This window comes from Lacerta agilis, chromosome 14 (genome assembly GCF_009819535.1).
Source record: "Lacerta agilis isolate rLacAgi1 chromosome 14, rLacAgi1.pri, whole genome shotgun sequence".
Taxonomy (NCBI): domain Eukaryota; kingdom Metazoa; phylum Chordata; class Lepidosauria; order Squamata; family Lacertidae; genus Lacerta; species Lacerta agilis.
The window spans coordinates 6,279,899-6,302,239 of record NC_046325.1 but is presented as its reverse complement, the minus strand read 5'-3'; the positions used below and the strand labels follow the sequence as shown (position 1 = coordinate 6,302,239).

The 22,341-nt window shown below is 51.9% G+C and overlaps 1 protein-coding gene across 4 annotated transcripts in view; it reads right to left on the bottom strand.

The window, feature by feature from the left end:
• CDH24 (cadherin 24) overlaps positions 1–19,564 on the bottom strand; it is a 31,105-nt gene extending 11,541 nt beyond the window's left edge. The window contains exons 1-4 of one of the 4 annotated variants that reach the window (XM_033169771.1): positions 19,318–19,564; positions 7,707–8,014; positions 5,415–5,709; positions 1,415–1,534 (exon numbers count right to left, since the gene is read on the bottom strand). In XM_033169771.1, coding sequence (XP_033025662.1) covers positions 1,415–1,534; positions 5,415–5,709; positions 7,707–7,925 — 634 coding nt within the window. In that variant the 5' untranslated portion in view covers positions 7,926–8,014; positions 19,318–19,564. Of the gene's footprint in view, positions 1–1,414; positions 1,535–5,414; positions 5,710–7,706; positions 8,015–12,870; positions 13,031–15,211; positions 15,485–19,317 lie in introns of those variants that run through there. The other 3 variants (XM_033169774.1, XM_033169772.1, XM_033169773.1) reach the window with 3 other exon arrangements.
• Positions 19,565–22,341: the final 2,777 nt, after the last annotated feature.

Here is a 22,341-nt window from a genome sequence, read left to right as displayed (position 1 = left end):
GTGGCCAGCATGACCAAGCTGCTTCTGGCGAAACAGAGCAGCGCACGGAAACATCATTTACCTTCCTGCTGGAGTGGTACCTATTTATCTACTTGCACTTTGCCGTGCTTTCGAACTGCTAGGTTGGCAGGAGCAGTAGTTCAATAAAGGTTCTTGCTGTTATCGCTGTGTCTTGCCTCGAGGGAACCCACCTACACTTCACTGGCGACGAGGATGGGATGCTAGGCTAGGTATGCGGCTCCGGCTAGCTTCCACAAGCTGAAATCGCTGCTGAGCTGAAATGGCTGACTGCAGCCACAAGGCAGATGACATGGAGCAGACGTCATGGCCACCCAGGGCCACACACCTACACTGGTCAGAGGCTGGTCAGAGACACTGCGCAGAGGCACTATGATCTGGATGAATGTAAAGACAGTTGGCCGTCCCAACAGATTCAGAGCTTGTTGTTCGCGTGACCATGAAGCTGGACAAATGGATGGAGGGTTTGGTTGGTGAGATGAACCACTGGTGGTTGGATAGACTTGCAGAGAAGAAGGGGGCAACTCAGAGGCTTCAGGACAGCACCTTTAAACCTCCCCTATGGCGTGCGCACACACACACTTGCATAGGCTTGGATTTGAAGGCCTGTCTATGAGGGGTGTGTGTTACAGGTGTACTCTGCAATGCGTCACTGATGCAATAATAGTGCCTCAGTAAAGGATTTGTACTGGACTGTCCACGCATCATCCTATGTTATTCTGCGATGCTTCCCCAATGTTTCCACATTATTTCTTTCCGGAGATGAACTCCTGTGCAGCAATACGACAAAATGAGGTTAACCCCCCCCCCCTAATAGGGCATTGGTGGTATGTAAAGCTACAGGATTTCGGCAGGACGTTACAGGGCATGCGCTGGTTGGGAGCGAGGCAGGGCGTCCACCCCAAAATATTTGCAGGTGCACATAGTGTTGAAATAACAAATGCCCATTAAAAAGAACATCTGTAAGGGGCTCTTATCATTCCCAAGCATTAAAACTTGGCCTATTGCAGCCTTTCCCTACCCGGCAACCTCCAAATATTGAATACTGAAATTCCCACCAGCCCCAGCGGGCATGGATGTGCAGTTCAAAACATCCGGAGAATGCCCAGTTGAGAAAGAGTGGCCTGTTAATAGCCAGTTGTTCCAAAATGCAAGGAGGGGAGTGTCGCACTCCCCGTTGAAGGAGGTTTCTCCGTCATCAGCTTTGATGACCATCTCTGTGATTCCAAGCCAGTCTGCCATTCCACGGCAAATCACAAATCCGACAACTTGCCCCAGTCCCCAAGAGCACACGACAATGGCCTCTTGCCCCATTCTTCCCTTCGCAATGGGGCAACAATGGTACCACCGCCCTTCCACCCCCCCCAAACCTGCCCCCCTCCTCCCCGTTGTGTACCCGTCTGGGGGTCGACGGAGAAGAATGGCAACCCCTCGAGTACCGTATAGACCAGCCTGGCACTGTTCCCGTAGGCCGGGTCGTCCGCATCGTGGGCCGTCACCTGAATCACGGACGTACCTGCAGAGACGGGGCAGAAATAACAGGGGGGGGAAAGAAAAACCAAACACACACAGGTTATTGACGATGCTGGTTGCGAGAGTCCACAGGTCAGCTCAAGGGCCAGAGCTCAAGAAGGGTCTTTTTGGCACAGTGACGTAGTTTCCGTCTTGGCCATAGTGCTGCTATTTTGTTGGAGGCCCGTCAAGAAGGGCAAAGTTGTAAGGCGTTTGAAAAGCAGGAACCCGGCACAGTTGAGAAAATGCTGAAAGCCATCTTAGGTACCGTGCATAAGTTTTTAAAATATATATATAATAAGGAAGACCACCTGTACTACCTGCCAGGCAAAAGAGCCCCCCCCCCCCCGGGAAGAAGAAGAAGAAGAAGAAGAAGAAGAAGAAGAAGAAGAAGAAGAAGAAGAAGAAGAGTTTGGATTTGATATCCCGCTTTTCACTATCCGAAGGAGTCTCAAAGCGGCTAACATTCTCCTTTCCCTTCCTCCCCCACAACAAACACTCTGTGAGGTGAGTGAGGCTGAGAGACTTCAGAGAAGTGTGACTAGCCCAAGGTCACCCAGCAGCTGCATGTGGAGGAGAGGGGAAGTGAACCCGGTTCACCAGATTACGAGTTTACCACTCTTAACCACTACACCACACTGGCAAACAGCATCTTAAAACAGCCATAAAAATCCAAACATGTATTCTCCATTAAGAGCAAACTGTAAAATGCCAAAATAACAATATAAAAAAGCAGCATCTCCAAACAGAATGCTAGATGAGAAAGTCTCTTCGCAAGAGTCCTGCTTGCAGACGCAAAGCTCTGGCAGGCTGCAGCGTGGTTGCTGTCATTCCCAATCCCGGTACCCTGAAAAGTTACTATTAAATCATCAAAAGTACCTGTCTCCACCCTCCTCCCAAAGTACTCACCCCATAAAGGGAGGCTCCCTGCTGCGTCTCTGTATGATTCACCACCCTGGCCGTGTTTCACTCTACTCAGCCTCCGCAGGGGAATAGGTAATTTCGGCTGTGAGTCAGCGTGGGGTGTGACTCGAGCATTCAATCAGGCCCAATAAAGTGGCACAGGCTGTGCACACACTTGGCCTCCAAAGCCCATTCTTTCCCCTCAAAGAACTCTGGGAACTGCAGCTCACCCCTCACAGAGCTACAGTTCCCAGCAACCCTTAAGAAACTACAGTGCCCAGAATTCTTTGGGGGAAAGAATGTCATTCAGATGTGCTTTAAAGGAACAGCATGTACGCAGCCATAGTGGATTTGCCTGCCCTGAGAAGAGGCTACACGTTACCTCCCTTTGTGAGTCGCAGGCCTCGCCTGCTTCCAGTTAGGAGGCATGCCAAGATCAACAACTCCTACAGAATCACAGAGCGGGTAGATTTATCTGAGGCTGGGCAGTTCGCCCACTTAACATACGAAAAGTCAACATGCACTTCTGGCTTTTGATTCGGAAGAGAAGTGGAACATGGGAACCCATGGACCTCCAAGAATGCTGAATGATGGAAGAGTCAGGATATATAAAAGAAAGGACTTCTTCGTGCAGTGTTAAACTATGGAACTCTCTCCCACAAGAAGCAATGATGACCACCAACTCAGACAGCTTTAAAAGATTGGACAATTCATGGAGGAGAGGGCTATCAAGGGCTAACAGCCTCAGGGAGGGTCAGGCCCTGCAGGACTTTAGTGGCCATGGTGTGCAGCAGGAAATCTAGCATATCAGTGGTGTGATAATGTCATGTGAGGAATGCAACGTGGCTTCAAAGCTTGGTTCTGATTTGAATCATCATCTGGGGATGCCATTCACACACTTAAAAGCACACGGGGCCAACCCAAGATATCTGGGTGACTCAAGCAGGCATCTAGAATAGCTCCCGCAATTTCACCTCAAACTCTTTGCCTGTGTTCTCTGGAGCAGGAGGAATTGGAGCGCCCAGCAGAATGGGCAATCTCTCTCCATAATGCCCCGCCCCAGTCCCCCCCAGGAAGAAACAGGAAGGGGAGGAACTGGGCTCCGGTATTGCTGAGACTCCTCCTCCCTCCTCCAGTTCCCTTCGTAAGGACGTAAGAAGAACTTTGCTGGATCAGGCCAGCATCCTGTTCTCACGGTGGCCAACCAGATGCCTGTTGGGTACAGGCAAGTAGGATTTGAGAGCAACAGCCCTCTCCCGTCCTGTGGCTCCTCTCCTCTCTTGTGTGGGGAAGCAAGAAGACAATAAAAGGAGGGGTGCCCTGGTCCAGGCATGGAAATGTTCCAGTTGCAGGAGGCAACAGCGCATGGCCTGCCATATTTACACAAAGCCAACCCCACACCTGGCCATGCAGTGGCGTTGAGCCGTTCATGCTCTTACATCCAGCCCAGAGGGTGACCCTGCCTGTGAGCTTCCAATTCCTCCAAATTCTCTGTGTTGCCCCTTGTAGGACTCAGGAAGGACTCGTGTCGGCAGGACTCAAGCTCTGTGTTATGATACCAGTCATGGCTTCTCCGAAGGAATTCTGGGAACTTTGGTTTGCTAAGGGTCAGGAGAGTCGTTAGAAGGCTCTCTCCCCCAGAGTTCCAGTTACAGGTGGGTAGCCGTGTTGGTCTGCCATAGTCAAAACAAAATCGAAAATTCTTTCTAGTAGCACCTTAGAGACCAACTGAGTTTGTTCCTGGTATGAGCTTTCGTGTGCATGCACACTTCTTCAGATACACTGAAACAGAAGTCACCAGATCCTTAAATATAGTGGGGGAGTGGGGAGGGGTATAACTCAGAAGGGTGGTGGGAATGGGTGATAGGCTGATAAGTGTGGAAAACCTGTTGACGACTCTAAACGGCTGCAATTAGTCTTGCAGGGAAAGGCAAGGGGTGAGATGGCTAAAGATGGCTTTGTTATGTATAATGAGATAAGAATCCAATGTCTTTGTTCAAACCAGGTTTCTCCATGGTTTTAAGTTTGGTGATTAGTTGCAATTCAGCCACTTCTCTTTCCAGTCTATTTCTGAAATTTCTTTGTATTAAGACAGCTACTTTGAGATCTTTTATAGAATGTCCTGGGAGATTGAAGTGTTCTCCTACTGGTTTCTCTGTCTTGTGATTCCTGATATCAGATTTATGTCCATTTATCCTTTGGCGTAGGGTTTGGCCTGTTTGTCCAATATAGAGAGCTGAAGGGCACTGTTGGCATTTGATTGCATACACAATGTTGGAAGATGAGCAATTAAATAGTCCTGAGATGGTGTGTTTGATGTTGTTGGGACCAGTAATGGTGTTATCCGGGTTTATGTGGCAGCAAAGTTGGCATCTGGGTTTATTGCAGGCTCTGGTACCAGTGTCCATGTTGAGTCCTGTTTTTGTATTATTGTGGGTGAGGAGCTGTTTGAGATTGGGTGACACTTCCCAGAGTGGTTTACCGATCCCAAGGCCTCTTCCCAGGGAAATCTGGGGGTTGTAGTTCTGTGCGAGGAATAAGAGCCTCCTAACAGCTCTCGGCACTCTTAACAAACTACAGCTCCCAGAATTCTTTGGGGGAAGCAGCATCGCAGCACTTTAGGGCGTGGAGGAGGCCTTATGTTTGGGCTCTGCCTCCTGTCGTTTTTCCATGCCTTCTGCCCTTCCAGCCCAAAGAGCGCCAGCTGCAGCAGCAGGGAAGGGAAGAAGATCTCCCAGGGTGGGAGACAGGGAGAAGAAAGGGAAGGTTCCAGCTGAGAGCTGGGAGGGCCCACCTCTCCCTGTGTGAGACAAGGGTTAAGATCTACCTGTGAGAGAGGATGTTGCATTTGCCTTCCTCTTTTCCCCCGTTTCTGTTTTGGTTTAAATTCGGGGGTTTTTTAAATTACATTAGGAAAAGGCTCAATAAAATCTTATCAAAAAGGGTACTCTGCAAAGGGTCAGCCAGGCCACTGAACTCACCCACGTTGCTCATTTCGGGCACAGTCGCGTGGTAAGGGCCATGGAGGAAGACCGGCGGGTTGTCGTTGATGTCTTGTACTTTGATGATGAACTCAGACGGCGGCTCCAAAGGCCGGTTAGAGGCCCGATCCACAGCCTGGGCCAGCAACGTATACTGGGATTTCTCCTCCCGGTCCAAGGTTTTGGTGACGTGGATGTTGCCCGTTTTCTCATCGATCACGAAGACCGTGCCGGCCCCCTCTCCAGTCAAGACGTACTTGATGCGGCCCTCGCCCCGGTCCACATCGGTGTGAAGCTGTGAGAGGAAAAAGAGAATAGAGACATGGAACTCAGTATAATAATAATAATAATAATAATAATAATAATAATAATAATAATAATAATAATAAATCTATAACCCTAACACAGCCTTCGCCAACCATGAGTTTTGGAGCACAGCCGCCAAACACAGCTGAGGCTAATGGGAGCCGAGGGACTCGGAGGGTCATCTAGTCCAACCCCCTGCAACGGGGGAATCTCAACTAGATCACAACATACACAACAGGTGGGCTGCTGGGAGTTGTAGTCCAAGACCTCCCAAGGGCACCAGGGCGGTGAAGGCTGTCCTAATGTAAGGGATTGGGTGGTGGTGGGAGCAGCAGCGGCAGTGAAACCGCTGGCGGTGATTGGCTGAACTGCCCTAATGCCAAGCATTCCCTGGCTGCCATTGGCTGACTTCCTCCAATCAAAGTGATGGGCTGGGCAGGTGGCCAAGGTTACTAAAGCTGCTTTCACACCTTATGTTTAAAGTGCTATGATAAAACTTTATACCAGCCGTGGCTTCTCCCAAAGAGTCCTGTGAGCTGTGTGCTGAGAATTGTTCGGAAGACCTCTTATTTCTACATTTCTCAGAATGGCGTAACTACCAATCTCTCTTCCCGGGAACTCTGGGAATTGTAGCCCCTGTAACCGCCTACAGTTCCCATAATTCCTTGGGGAAGCCATGCCTGTTTAAAATGGTATCATAACACTTTGACAGAATGGGGCGGAGGTGGCCTAACAAGCAAGACTGCTTTTTCATGTACAATAATCCAGTGTTCAAGGTACAATATATCTTGTGTGCCCACATCTTCAGGTGCGAGATTTTTGCCTTGCGCTAGCTCCCATCCCCTCCACTGACCAACTTGCTCATTTATTACTGTACTGGGGGATGGTGGAGGGACCCGCACTGCGCTTTGAGGTTGATAAATGCAGCGTGTCTAAATTAGTTCACAGCTCAGGTGCCATTCGAGCCAGGGACTTCTTGACTGAAAGCCAGTCAGAAATGAATATTATATTGTTTCTGCATCCTGTGTGCAATAAATGGCTTTCAGTCTGGTTGTCTGGGGGAATGTGTGTGTGTGTGTGTGTGTGTGTGTGTGTGTTTTGTTTTTTTTAGACATCATTTTCCCTGAGTCCGTTCCAGGAAGCCATTGTGCAGATGAGAATTCTGAAAAAAAAAAGCCTGAGCGCTTGCTTCCAAATGCAAAACTCCACAATATTGGGGTGGGCTGTTAGGGCCTAGGGAAGGAGGGTCCCAGGAATGAGGGAGAGAGGAGAAGGGCTGAGGCAGGAACCTGAAAGGGGGAATAAAACCTCAAGGGGTTTAGCCAGGAGGATTGGGGGACCTGTGGCCCTCCAAAAGTTGCCTGCGACTCCAGATCCCATTATCCCTGACCATTGGACACGCTGCCTGGGGCTGACGGGAGCTGGGTCCTGGCAACAACTGCAGGGCCGCAGATTCCTCATCCGTGGCCACAAGTCTCTGTCAGAAGTTCAGAAGCCCAGTTCAAAACGCTGTGGAAAATAGCGCTGGGCTGCAGTAAATCTTATTGCGTTCCCACCTTTTCTCCAAAGACCTCCCCCTCTCCATTTCCCCCCCCCTCACAATAACCCTGTGGGGTCGATTAGCGCCTGGCCCAAAGTGGACTTCATAGCTGAGCAGGAATTTGAACTCAGGTCCAGCACTCTAACCACTACTCCACACTGTTGAATGCGGCACTGCAGGCACTTCCAGTCCGCTGATCCGCTGTGCCCAGAAAACATCCTTTGGGCTGAGTCTCACTCTTACCTGCCCCACACATAAATGATGTAGGGCAGGTAGCTTGACTGAACCAGCCTTGCAGACCTTGTCGCAAGGTCTGGTGGGCCCACCAATTAGGACCCACCCTTCTGCAAAAGTTAGGGTTGCACCCCATAGGTCCAGACTGCCCCTCTTTGCCTCCTCAGCCCTCCACGCCGGCCAGTGTGGGGCCCAGCCATCCTGCAGCTCACCCTCCCGATGAGGACGGGCTCCGGTCCAGCGTACTCCTCGATGACGAAGAACTGGTTCCAGACCCAGCTGCGACGGGACCTCAGCAGCGGGCGCTCCCAGCGCTGAGACACGTTCCCCCGCAGGGACCCGGCTCTGGCACCCTGGCTGGGCGGCATGAGGCGGCCTGCACAGCCGCAGCCTCCCAACCAGGCCAGCAGGAGCTGGAGGAAACTGGCCATCGCTCAGCCCCGCAGTTCAGTCCTCCTGCAGCGGGGGGTGCTGCTCATCTGTGATGCCCATAAGGAACAGCTACCCCATCTGGGTGGATCTGAGTGCATGGGGGGCAGGGTGGGGGAAGAGAGAGAAGGGGAGAGAGAGAGAGAGAAAGACTAGGTATCATTGCCAGCCACATGCACCCTTCCAATCACGTACATCGCCATCCACCCCTGTCCAAAATAAACGGCTGATTCATTCAGATAATCCATAAAAGAACACTGTTCCTCTTCCTTAGGCAGCCTCTTCTCCGATTCCCATCCGATTGGGCCAGAGTTTTTTTTATTTATTATGGCATTTGCAAACCACCTTCCCTTCCATGGGGGTGTATACACTTCTGTCTTGAGTGGGGGGTCAGCCTAAGGGGTGGCGACTAGCTCAAGGTCACCCCACAAGGTCAGATCCCCAGGTCTGCCAACTGCAAACTATGGGTGGGAGATACCCAAAATCCTTCCCAGCCTTCCGAAGAGAACCAGATACCAGATCTACGAATGATAACTGATAACAGGTAGACCAGGAGACACATCCACACACGCCCCCAACACTGTACCCAAATGACCTATAGGTCTTCCCATTGCAACCCATTAGCAGGACCTAGCCCAAATCCCTCCTAGCCTCCCGGATCCCTTCCCAAGGCAAGCTGGCCAACTTGGTTGCCTGCAATCCTTCTGCAGAGAACTGCCCTCCTACTGGATCTAACCAATGGGCTCCAAATTGGACTTTTTTGGGGGAACCGTCTGCCAGGGATTCGAACCCTGGTCTCCCAGGTCCTAGTCCAACACTCTAAGCCCTACACCACACTGGCTGTCTTCAGGGAATGGCGAAGCCAAGGCAAGGGAGCCGCCTGGGACACACTCTGCACGTCTTTGGGTGCACACTCTGGGCTGGCACTGCCCGACGCGGCAAACGATCGAGTCGAGAGGCAATCTTTGGGCTCGCGCTCCACTGCGGATGCTGCTCGGCTGGCGTGTGAGCTGAGAACCTCATCCCAGCATCCTCTGTTCTTATTGATTTGCAATATTTGCGGACCCACCTCCCGGCTAGGAATCTCCGGGCAGTTTAAAACAGGACTGGGGAAACCTGTGGCCCTCTAGATTTTGTGGCTAGTATGGCTCACCATCAGGGACGATGGGAACCGCAGTGCCACAACATTCGGAGGGCCACCTCTCGGTTCACGGTAAACATTAAAATTATTTGAAGGCAGAAATGGGAAATCTAAGAACAGAATCAGTATCACAGGTGTGTGCGGGTTCTTCGGCTCAACCCTTGGTTTTCCTAAACTACTCCACAGGTGAAACTCAGCTGCTTCCAGCAGTGGAGAGAAGGAAAAAGCTCATTTAATGGAGAAAGATTTACCTATTATAGGTACCAGAAGGCCAGTTCCGCACTGGGTAAATCGGTCCCACTGGAGGTTATATTACTTATGCGTGATGACGGAGATGGGTCGCGGCTCAGTGGCAGAGCATTTGTTCTGCATGCAGAAGGTTGCAGGTTCAATCCCCAGCATCTCCAGGTAGGGAGAGGCTGAAACCCTAGAGAACGGCTGCCAGTCAGTGCAAGCAAGACTGGCCTAGTTGCTCTGACTCAGCATAAGGCAGCTTCCTGGGTACTACTTCTGACCTAGGATCTCAAACTCTGGGTCTTTCTGTCCCTGCCACAAATCATAGAATCGTACAGTTGGAAGGGGCCACTGAGGTCCTCTAGTCCAACCCCCTGCAATGCAGGAATCACAGCCGAAGAATCCTTGGCAGGTGCCCACCCAACCTTTGCTTTAAAACCTCCCATGAAGAAAAGTCCACCGCCTCCTGAGTGAGCTGAACTGTCAAACGGCACTTATTCCTAACGTTTAAGTTGCAACCTAGTCCTGTTAGCTTCAGGATCCCGAGTGACGTGAGCTGTACTTGTGAAAGTCACATCAACCGACAAGGCTGTCAGCCTAAACACAGTTCTGGGGTCTGACTCAGGAACGGGAAAGAATGAATGGGAAGGAAGAGGGCCGGCCCTATCATTGGGCGGAGAAAGGAGATCCGCCACCTCTGCTTAATAATAATAATAATAATAATAAACCTTTATTGTCACTACACGACCTGTGTGCAGTGAAATTAAACGAGCCCCCCCCCCATACACTCAGTCTTGTTCTAGAGCTTCCTTCCGAAGGCCCCCTCCATGTTGCTCTCTGTTGGAGGACCAAGCTGTGCAGGGAACATGGGCCAGCCCAGTGTCCCTAAATAGTCTGCTGCCTTCGGGTGACAGGAGGATGCTATTTCCGTTGCTGGCGCTGAAGTCAGCTCAGCTGGAGTGGGGAGGGGAGGGGGCGCCATCTTGTCTTTGGCCCTAGGCAGCAAAACGGCTTGGACTAGCCCTGAGGTCGACGAGGGCCCCTAGGTCAAGAAGAAGAGGCCACAGCTCAGCGGGAGAACACCTGCATTGCAGGCGGGCGGTCCCAGGTTCAAGTCCCGGTGTCTCCAGGTACAGCTGGGAGAGAGTCCTGCCTGGAACCCTGAAGAACTGCCGCCCAGTTTGTTTAGGCAATAGACCCGTTTTGTTGGTTAAGTCTGTGGGGTTCGCTCCTCTTTGCCGTCGGGGGAAGCCCCAGCCCCGAATCATTCGCAAAGCACCCCTTGGGTGCAGCCATCTTTCCAAACCCACAAAACCACTAGGGCCTCCCCGTGGAGTATCTAGTTGCCCACCATCCAGAGTCTGCCATCCGCACGTGTACCCCCGATGCGAAATGTTCTGACCATCCACGCATCTCCAAGTTCCTTCCCCCCCCCATGCACCCACCCTTTCCCCCCTTCCTCCTCTCCCCACACGTTCCCCTTTAAACCACCCATCCATCTCCTCGAGCACCCGCCCACTATTCATCCATCCGTCCACAGAGATCTTCAAATATGCCCATCGCTCCATCCACCTGCCCATCACCAACCTGTCCAAAGACAGCACTTAACTATTCATCTAAGCCATCCATCCATCCATCCGTGCAGATTATTTATCTATGCATCCATCCGCCTGTGCCTCCCTCTCTCCTTCCTTCCCTGCATCTTCTCTCCCTCTTGTTCTCACTCCCTGCACCCCCCCCACCCACCCACAACACACAACACACACACACACACTCCTTGTGTCTCTGTTCTACATTCCCCTCAGGTCCTGCTCCCCAGCCTGCCCTGCAGATGAGAGAGGACAGATGATGGATGGAGCGAGAAATGGACAGACGGAGAGATAAACGCAGTTGCAAGGAAGGGCAGAACGAGACAGAGATACCGCCTCGTCCTGTTTTGTGTAGGGATATATATATATATACTTACACTCTGGAGTTAATTTGTCGTCGTCCCCCGACAACCTACCCGGTGGGATCTAGCGGTGGAAATGGGCAGGAGCAGCCAGGGCCAGAAAAAACTCATGGCTCCTCGGCAAAATATTTCAGCCACGTTTGCCTCTGTGCTTAAAACCTCTGCCGTCATCGACTTGGGCCCCCGAGGAAGCCCTGAGGTCCTGTCCGCTTTCTTCTAGGACCCTTGACCACACTAGGGGGATAATAGCAGGGCAGTTGGGGTACCCTCTTCACTTAACCCTCTGCAATATTTTGCCTGGCTACCTGCCTGCCTTCCGAGTCCGTGGTTTCGAGAGGGTGGGGGACAGATGCCAGGACCCAGATCTGCCTGGAAGGAGCATCCTCTGACCTGGAAGCTCTCATCCTCATCCCTTGACGTGGGAAGACTCTCTGACCTCAGGAGCCTGCAGGAGTCGCTCGCTCGCTCCCGCAGGAAGCGGTGAGGAGAGCCACCGACTTAGACAGCTTTAAAAGAGGATCGGGCAAATTCGACGGAGGATCCGGCTATCAACAGCTACTAGCCACAGCGGCTGTCTTCTGCAGCATGCTTCTGAATACCACTTGCTGGGAATCTCAGGAGGCGGAGAGTGTTTTGGTGCTCAAATCCTGCCTCTGGGTTTCCCCCTGGGGCATCTGGTTGGCCACTGTGAGATCAGGATGCTGGACTAGACCAGTGGCCTGATCCAGCAAGGTCTTCTTATGCTCTTAAGGGAGATGCTCAGGGGAGCCCTTGTTTTGCTCTTGCTTCATAACCTCTAGGGATAAGCTCTGCCATTGGCAACCAGTGCTAGGGCTGAGCTCCACCACAGACCCTTCCTTCCTTCCTTCCTCAATTCTGTCGCTCCTTCTTCCACAACCTGGGAGCTTCCAGACTGTCACTGCTGTCGAGCAGGATTCAACCACATACCAGCACGATTACAGTCCTGGCCCTCTTGTACTCAAAACCCTGTGTGTGTGTGTGTGTGTGTGTGTGTGTGCGCGCGCATTTTTTCCTGCCATGAGCTGCCCTGAGATCTTCAAATGAAGGGCAGTATACAAATTTAACAAAGAAAGAAATAAGAAACCCACTTCCCCCCCCCCAAAGATCCAACTTTTCACGATGCGGAAAGCGCCGGGGTAACACCGGCTTCGGCGCAACATCATCTAACCTCCCCGCAGACGAACTGGGGCAAACGCTTCCCCGTGAACGAATCAGGACAAAATGCGCAATGCACAGGTCGTCCGGAAGCGCCCCGGGTCTCCCCACCTCTTTTGTATTTCTATCGCTCAGCCGGCATCTGCATTCTCTGCCTTTCTTAGCCCCCCCACCCCCCCCCCCCCGGCCGCCTTCCTTGTTAGCGGTTTCCCTCCGAGGCCTTCGTTCAACCCAATTAACCTGCGGGGCAGTTGGGCCCAACTGCGGCCTGACCTGCTTTAACCTTTCGAGCGTGATCCAGAAATGCAGTTAATAAATTTTTTCTTTTTCTTTTTTTTTTAACCCCCCCCCCGCCCGCCCGCCTTGCCCTCCAGTGGCGCCCTCTGTTGAAACTGGCACGAAGATCTGGTCCCCAGTTCCTCCTCCCTCCTCCTCCTCATCATACCGGGGCCTAATCGCTGTAATTCATTCAGAGCGACAACTGATTCAGTCACTTGGCTTCTGCTTATTGATCGGAAATGAAGATAAACAGCGAGGAAATGAGCAGGGGGGGGAGGGGAATCGGAGGCTGGGAACGCGTGTCCAGCAGGTGCTTCCTCAAGAAGCAGCCGGCCCCGGATTTAATTTGAGGTGGGGGCAGAGGGAGGGAAAAGGCTGGGCTTTACTCCTGCCGAGCATGCACTCTCTCAGGCCTCGGCCCCCCCGTTTTCAGTAGCCGGGTGCAGCCCTGGGCAATGTAGGCTGTGTTGCTCAGTGCCGGATCATCAGCTTTGCATGCAGAAGCTCCCAGGTTCGATCCCAGCCTGGGGGTGTTTCCCTGCCTGACACCCTGGAGAGCCACTGCTGCCAGTCAGTGTAGGCAAAACTGGACTCGATGGGCCGACGGTCTGGCTCAACGTAAGGCAGCTCGCTGTGCTCCTGTAAGCAACCTGTTCGGTTCAGGCACGAACCCAACAGCCGCTGCCTCCCTCAGCCACTTTTGGTAATGTAGATTATAGAATCGTAGAGTCGGAAGGGACCCTGTGGGTCATCTAGTCCAATCTCCTGCAATGCAGCTGCCCCACGCAAGGATTTGAACCTTCAGCCTTGGCATTATCGGCACCAAGGGACTGTGCTGGTAGAGAATCTGGTTTGCAGGCAGAAGGTGGCAGGTGAAATCCCCGATGGCATCACCGAGGAGGGCTGGGAGAGACCCCTGTCTGCAGCCTTGGAGAAATGCTGCCAGTCAGTGCAGGCAATACTAGATAGACCAGTGGTGTGACTCTAGCACAAGGTGGCTTTCTTTTCTCCTATCATTCCAAGGCACCAAATTCAAGTTTCCTTCCCTGCCCTCAGAGGAGCCCCAAGTCGTCTCCTCCTCCCTGCAATTGGAGACTCAAGAGTGAAAGACTCGACCCTGGAGGGCCTCTGAACATGTGCAGAGTTCTCTCCCTTCGCCTGCGAGTTGCCACAAAAATCTCTCCGTGTCTTCCTGGCTACAAGGGTGTGACTGCAAAGGGGAAGTATCGCTCCTTTCAGAGACTGATCTCTTTCACGGGCCTAAAACCAGGTGAGGCCTGGCTCAAACTTGCCAGGGGTGGGTGCCAGGAAATGGGTTGAACTTTGGGACTTCTGCATTTTAAACAAAGTGCTCTGGCGCGGAGCTACAGTCCTTTTGCCATAAAACCCAGAGGGCCTCCCAGGTTCCCCCACCAGCAACCCTTGCTCTAAGAAGCGGCGGTTTCTTCCCAAGTATTTTTAAAGGGTGTCAGAAAGAAGACGGAGAGTATGCCGTATCTGCTGAGGGCAAGGATAAGAAGAAACAATTTTAAATTACAGGAAGGCGCATTTAAGATCTGAGAGATCTGAGGGCTGGGGAGAGGCAGGATGGAAAAGCCCCCCTTTCTAATTTCAAAAGCAGCTCAGTGTGGAGCAACCAGCTTGGGGAGGGCAGGTGGGGAGAGATAGGATTTTCACCGTTGCAGGTTTCTCAAGAAGCCGGCAAGCGACGAAAGCTCAGGTCTAAGCTTCTTGTCAGCACCGCATTTTCCCGGAGGCAACTTGCCCTGTCCCACAACGACATCTCCTCCCTTTGCTTTTCTCTCGGCGTTCCCGATTCAGTTGCCAGCCTCAGGTATCCATTTGAACCTTTACAAAAGTAGGACTTGATTCCTTTCCTACTCCCTTCCAAATTTCCCGTTGTCTGTGATTTGAATGAAAAGACCCGGCTCTCTTCACTCCTTTGCCCTGCATTAGTTGCATTCACACATGCAGGCACGTATCCTGCCTATCAGGCACCTAGCTCAGTCGGCAGAGCATGAGACTCGTAATCTCAGGGTCATGGGTTCGAGTCCCATGTCGGGCAAAAGATTCCTGCATCGCAGAGGGTTGGACTAGATGACCCTCGCGCACCTTTCTTCCAATTCCATGATTCTATGATTATATCACATAAATAACTCCAGAGGGTCTCAGAGGATCTGCCGTCGCACATGAAAAGACACACCGATGCCACTTTCTTGTTCCCTGAGCCTTGGCTAACAAACCCAGAGTAATGACCATTCGCAGGTCGCTACCACAGGTCAGAATTAGCTCCGACAACACACACACTTCAAGGTCGTCTGGGGTGTGCGTGGTAGCAGCACCCATTTCCCACCAAAAAAAAAAGGTGGCTAATGAAATAAACGTGCTAGGAAGCTGAAGGAGGCTCGTTTCCTACTTTTTACATTTCCTCAGACCGGCATCTTAAGACAGATGTCCGAAAGCAACCCCAAGCTACATTAAAAAATAATAATAAAACGTTAGCTTACAAGTGGGTCAAGTCAAATACATCTAAACTCCCTCCACGGAGCCAAAAGCTGATCGGCCAACCACAAATCTGGGCAGTCAAACAGGCGCAGAGGCAGACCGTTGTAAAGTTTCCGTTTCATAAATTTTGGAACGCTTCCCAAGATGTGTGCGATGTCCAGAGCCAGCCTCAGATATTTAGCCACCTGAGGCAAAACAGCTAAGCTGCTTCTCTCCCGCCCAGGCCTGGCAAGATTCAGGCCGGCAGATCCAAAATGGCGCATAGTTCCTGCGGCCAAGCCGCTAAAATTATACCGCCGAGGTGGTAATGTTTGGGACGGAAATTGCCCCAAAAAGACAAGCCCTCAAATTGTGGCCTGGTTCTGCCACCTGAGGGGATGACTTTTGATCTGGCCCAGCCCAGGACAAATAGAAAGAAAACACAGAAATAGCAACACAACCCCCCTTTTCGCTCACACATCTAGGGTGGTTCAAACATCAGTATTCTTCACATACATTCCCCCGCCCCCCAAAAACTATTTTCAACGTGCTTTTATATGAAGTGGCAGCTGTTATCTGTGTCAATGTTCGAAGAAAGGGATCACAGAATAGTCAATACAGAATAAATATTAGCGATTTTGCGTATGACAATGTATTTGAGGAAACTGGCCTTATACCGAATGAAACTTATTTGTCCACTTTATCATGCTTACCCTACTCTGACTGGCCACGATCCACCATCTTGTTATTATTAAATTTATTATGATTATGTAACTGGAGACACCAGGGATCGAACCTTGGACTTCCTCCATGCGGAGCGAACGCTCTGCCAGTGAGCTACAGATGATCCCCATTTTGCGGGGTTATAAGTAAGGCACTCGCATGCTCAAATGTGCTAGGAGGTTTGAACTTCTGTGGGTACAATAGCTGGTTGTGGCTAATGACGGTTGAGGAGAAAGGCACTCTGCCAATGCTCAGAGCACATGCCGCCTTTTTATCATTTCCCCGTATCCCAAGGCTGGATCCCAGCACTCCAAAGTATCTCAAGCATTAAGACCCAGTAATAATTCAAAATTTTTGTTTGTTTAACAGGGATGCTGACAGCACCTTTTAGTTTGGAATCTGTCACTTGCAAATTTTGTGAACGTGGCCCAGAAAGCAGCAAACAGGCAATTATTATGTTTCCGCGATCAAATGTACATTCTTGTTTTCGCTTAACTTACTACAGATCTGGGAAGTGTTAAGGCAGCAGCTTGTTTTTGTTTTTAAAAAAGGAGACAACACAGAAATGTGGATTCTAATAGGCACCAGGGAGTGTGATTGTGGGATCAGGGGGTGGTACTTATTCCGGATTAATTAATCCAGATTGAAAGACTGATCATGTCCACACACACACACACACACACATATACACACACACCTTCCTCATCTCCGTTAAATGATTTTGAGCCAGCACACCCACAGATAGTGTGCTTTCTGCCTGCCGGTCCTTCAGAGAGTTGCCAACTGCTTCCCTGTTCCCCAGCTCCTGTGCTTTTGACGTTAGCCCATTGCTCAGAAACGTAACCTGCAGAAAGTTTTTTTTTCCCCTGGATCGAGATCAGGAGATGAGAAAAGCTTTCCCCTGCCTAATTTCTCCTCAGATCAGACTGCTGTTAAAGGCACAAAAGGTAATAAGTTGGCAGCTTTTCTAGGACATAAGGAAAGATGAACCTAAAAGACTAGGTCCCACTGATTTAAAAGTCCTTGCATTTCATATTTTTTTAATGCAAAAAACAAAAAAGGGGGGGAGACATATATAAGTATCTCATTTATTACTTCCCTGTTTAAATGCCAATTTTCAGTAGCCTCTGTGACTGTAAATCTTGTATCCCAGATTTCCTAGATGCCATTAAAGTAAATCAGGGGCTCCGAATGAGGCCCTAAGCTGGGACCAACGCTGGTTGTGTTTGTTTTAATTCCCTCCTGCTTCCTCCTGCAAGTGATGCCCTTCTTTCCAGCCCTCTCCACCCCATCCCTTCCTTCATTTATTCCTTCTCCCCCTCCAGGCAGGCTCTGTCTCTTTCCTCCCTCCCCCCTCCCCTCCTGCCCAAATCTAAGCGGATTTTTTAGGATTAGTTATTCCCAGACCCTGGGAGAATAAACCCAGCAAATCTTATTTCGCCTCGTCAGAAAATTGACTCCAAGAGAAAGCGGGGGGGGGGGGGGGTAATGCAGCCCTTAGTTGTGGGGAGGGAAATATAATGAGGAGGGGGCCATGATGGACCTGGAATGGGGGGGGCAGATTCCCCCTGAAACTAGAAGTCCAAAAAGATATTGGGTGGGTTTTGGTTTTTTTGACAAGCGGATTTGGTTAGAGTCACACTGGGTGTAGATAATGTTGGGGGGTGGCTGGGCCTCTGAAGTGCAGTCGGACAGGGTGGTCTTTTTATGGGGGGGGACACCCTTGCACCCCAGTTTTACGATTCAGTGTGTTCCTAACGTTTCAGTGGGTAGAGTGGGGGCAGAGTTAGGTCCGAAATGGTTAGACCTGGAAGTACTGATCAGGATCCAAGCTGGGATTTATTTATTTATTTGCTGGTTGTGGGAAGAGGGAATCGGATCTGAAATTGAATCTGAGGAGCATCAATGGAAAGAGGGAGGCCAGAACACCAGGGGCTTGGCGTGGATGGAAGAGGTCAAGGGGCCTTTGGGAGTGTGCATGGCGACAGGTAACCCAGGAACGAATAGCATTCATTTAAAGATCAGGGGGGCAGCTTTTGGGGGCTGTGGGGTCAGGAGGAGGACCAAGGTGCACTGAGGAATACAGAGGGAGGACCAGGATTATTGGGGAGAGGGGGCGGGCATAATGGGCGGAGGCTGAGGGCAGAGCCAACCCCAAATCTACAGCCACCCCATAGCCCTTGTGGAGTACCTACGACACTTGAAGAGGGGGTGAGCTTATGCTGATGCGTAAATCAATCTGGGGAGGGGGGGCTGTCATAAAATGCCTTGTAGGGGGTCTCTCCAGATCTGGGTATGTGTGTGGAGGGGGGGGTTGTGGTGTGAGGGCTGTGGGTCAGGTTTCAGCAATCCTCACCATAGCCCTCCCTCTCCTGGGAATCCTTGTGGGGTTGGGAGGCTGAGGTGGTGGGGGTCCTGATTTATCTCCATCTCTCCCCCCCCTTCCCTTGGTCATGCCAGCAGGTGTCCCCCCCTCTCTTTTTCCAGCCTCCCAATGCCCCCCGCAGTCCTTTCCCCCGCGCTGCAGTCTTAACACTCCCGGGGTAGATTTACAACCCAGGGCTGCGTGAGTGAAATTCCTAATGAGGCGCCTCGGAATCGCGGAATGAGACAGGCAGAAAGAAAGAAAGAGGGGAAGAGAAAACGGGGGGTGGGGGTGAGGGGGAAAGAGAGAGAGAGAGAGAGAGTAGGAGGGAGAGAAAGGGGAGAGCGCGTCTGTTTGGGGAAAGGGAGGGGGGGGGGTCCCTCGCCGTCCCAGCCTCCCCTCCCAGACGGGAATCCCGCCAGCCACAACATTTGTCACAATCAATACGGAATTCTCTCCGGAACGAAGGAACGAAAAAGCCCGGCGGACGGATGAGTGCGGGCGCCGCTGGCTCCCCATCGCTTTCCCCCCTCCTCGCTCCCGTCACGTCCCTAATCAAACTTTGATCCCCGACTCCCCCCGGGAATTGGGGGGGGGGGAGAACACACACACATACATATATATACACAGCTGGGGCTGGAAAGAAGGAATGAGAAAGTGGGAGGGACGGAGAAGTGCAGGATGGAACCGCCTCCCCACCGCAAATAGAATTCTACATATTTTGCCTTTTTATCAATTAGTGATTCCCGCGCTCCTCCCATGCGCTGGAGCCAGGTCTAGAAACAGCCCCCTCCCAAAATAATAATATTATTAATGATAATATAACATGGTTGTGGAAAGAATGGATAAAGATGGGGGGAACTGAGCTCTTGTAGGGAAGTGGGGTGGGTTGTGGGGTTCTCTCCCACTCCGTCCCCCCACGCCACCCCCACATTTTGCCACCCCCCTCTTCCTGTGGGTACCCTCTGGGGGCTCCACCCCTCTATCCTTCTTCTCCCTCTGCCTCCCACCCCCCCAACCCCAAAAGTGAAGGGAACCTACCTGAGTCGCTGGGAGTCCGGGAAAAGGGGTTAAGGAAGGAGGGAACGAGACAGAGATGTAGAAGGAAGGGGGGAAGAGAGAGGAAGAGAGAGGAAGAGGAGGGAGGAAGAAGAGAAGAGAGAAGGAGAGAAAGAGAGAGAAGCAAAGGGCGAGAAGGAAGACGGGAGCGCAGCAGGACCAGCGACAGAGAGATGCAGGGATGCTCCTTCTGCAGAGATGCTCGTCTGATCCTCCCCCCTCCCTCCCTCCCTCGTCTTTCTCAGCTACTACTCACTCTCCCCCCTCCCGCCAGGGTGGTCTGAGCAGAGGGAGAGAAATAATGGAGAGGAAGAGATAAGAGCCCCCCACCCCCACCCCAAAAAAACTGAAAAGCGCCACCCCCCCTCTGCCTGGCACTGCGACAATGTCTGCCACCAAACCCTGACCCACAGAAACCCCCGCCAGCCGTGCCACTGTCCCAGTCCTGGACCCCTAGAAGCCTTCGACTAGGACTCCCCAGCCCCCACCCCAATTTTCTGAACTCTCTTCAATCCCCATCCCAATAGATTCGTCCCTCCTGGTATAAAAGGTGTCCCCCCAACAATTGGGGGTCCTCAGTCCTGACTTGAAGACCCCTCCTCAGAATTGCTGGTATCCTTCCACTCTACTTCCCTCCCTCCCCCCCACCCCCAAAAAAATCTCCTGTCCTGTCCCGGCACAAATCTAATTATTTATTTCATTCCCCCACCTGCTACTTGTTGTCAATGTCTTGCTACCCTCCAACCCAACTGGACTCTTAAACTCTGCTGCCCCCCAACTGACTCTCAGGACCCCCCCCAGAAGAGCCCCACAAACAGAGTGCCTGATCCATAGTTTATATCCAACCTTCAACCTTGCCCCGCACCTCAATATCTCACTCTACAGAACTAGGTTCCCCTCTGTTTCTGACCCATGGAGACCCCTAATCCCCACATCAGTTAACCTAACCTTAGTCCAGACCCATCATTTGGGACTTAACCCAGCATTCTTTATAACACATTTTCCAATTCTGCCCAAATCCCCCCCACAACCAGCATCTATAGGCCAGCCCTGCTCAAAACCAGCTCAAAATCCCATGCCAACCCCCCCCCCCCCCCCATTTTAACATATTGGTGTGCCAGCCTCCAAATATAATGTCCCCCTGACTTGACACTACAGACCTCCAACGTGTGCTTCTCTTGAGTCAGGCTTAGCCCCAGAATCCAGGAAAATGGGAACAAGCTGGACAAGAGTGCCTCTGAGCATGAGCAGAGTGTGCTCGGCCTTCCTCACTAGGTAACAACCCCCAGACATAACATGTGGAGAGTTAAGCGGAGAGGGGGCTTCCGTGGCAAAACGGAAGACCCCCCCCCCCCGGCACCTCTCCGTTTGGAGATCTATCAAATACAGTATAAGGTGTCTTGAACCCGAGCCCTGCGCCCAAATCTTTCAGCTCTGCCTCCCAGCTCTGCCCCCAGCCTCTTCCCTCAGCCAGAATACCCCACCTGCTGCGTGCGAACCCCCACCCCACACGAAATGAATTGTTTGGCTGCAACTGCATTTTAATGAGCTCTTGAATATTTTAAGGGACTGCGAGAGGTGAGGGAGGCAGAAATTTGGCCTATTTGGGAGGGAGCGGGAGGGGGGGAAATGGCGGGGAGTTGGGAAGCGGGTGGGCACCCGTGATGCTTGTGAACACCCCACCCGACCCCCACCCTCTCTCACAGCCAGGATCTTGGAAAGCGGGGCTCCCAGAAACCTCCCCACCCCACATTTCTCTCCCCACCCCACCTCCTCAACCCATTCTCTTGTTCCCTGAATTATTCACGAGAAGGAAACTTTGTGAATTCCTAATGAGGGCTCATTTTAAAAAATTGATAGTGGGGCTTGCGCTCCCGCGGACTGCCAGGCAGAACGAAAGAGGGGGGTCCCTTGCCACCCCCACCCCGCTTTGCCCAAATCCAGAAGAGGGGGAACCAGAGGGCGGGATTGGCAGGGCAAGGCTGCAGGTCAACCATCAACACAGCTCAGAAGAAGGAATGAGGGAATGCCCCCCCCAAAAAAAAGTGGGGTAGAAGAGAGACTCAGGGTGTGCAGGATGGCTGAGGTGGAACATTGGGCTATGTGTGGGTCAGGATTGGGGCTTGTGGTGCAGCGATGGGGTATGAGGGATGTCCTTGGGATTGGGGGGGCGGCTTGAACTTTCGGGGTGCTGCTTGGCTCAGGCCTGAAAGGCATCGGGTGATTTTGGGGTGCCCACAATGGCCGGGAGTGGGGTGGGGCTGGGGGGGGCGCTGTGAGTCACGCTTGTGGAGGCCCAGCGAGGCTGCTGGCGTATTCATTATTGGTCTGCTTTTAACGATCGATTGAGGTTTAATTAACTGGCTGCGATTATTTGAGGGAATTTAAATAGCGTAATTAACCCGGCGGGGGAAACTGGGCTCTCTGCTGTTGAGGAAGGCTGAGGAAGAGGCTTCTGGACTGGGGCGGCGGGGGCTGAGGAATGAGCGGAAAGGGGGGGGCAAACACCAAATATTTGGAGAGGGCAAATCCATTTGGGGGCGGGGGGTGTGTGTTCAGAGCTGAATCAACCCATTTCCTGCCAGCGTTTCCAGTCTGGGGAAAATGGGGGTCATTTCGGTTCCTTCCTCACCACAGTTACCGGTAATTGTGGGGGGTCTTGTGGTCAAGCTCTACTTCCCTATAAGTGGACTAAGAGGACAGGCGTTTGTGTGTGTGTGAGAGAGAGAGATTAAATATATTAAGCAAAAGCTCTGAAGTTTAAAAAAGGAAAGGAGAAGACTTTTAAAAACCATTGTCGGCACACCAGGCTGGGGCTAAAAGCCATCACCCACCAGAAGTGTGGGGCTGGTGAGTGACCTATATGGAGGGCTGGGGACAAATTTGAGGAGTTGCACTGGTCAGATAGGAAAGGTGAATTTTGGGTGTGGGTCTTTCCAGGGCTGTTTAGGTGGCGAGAGTGGATCGTGGCTAGGGGGGGTCAGTGTCTATAGGTTAGGCCAAAGC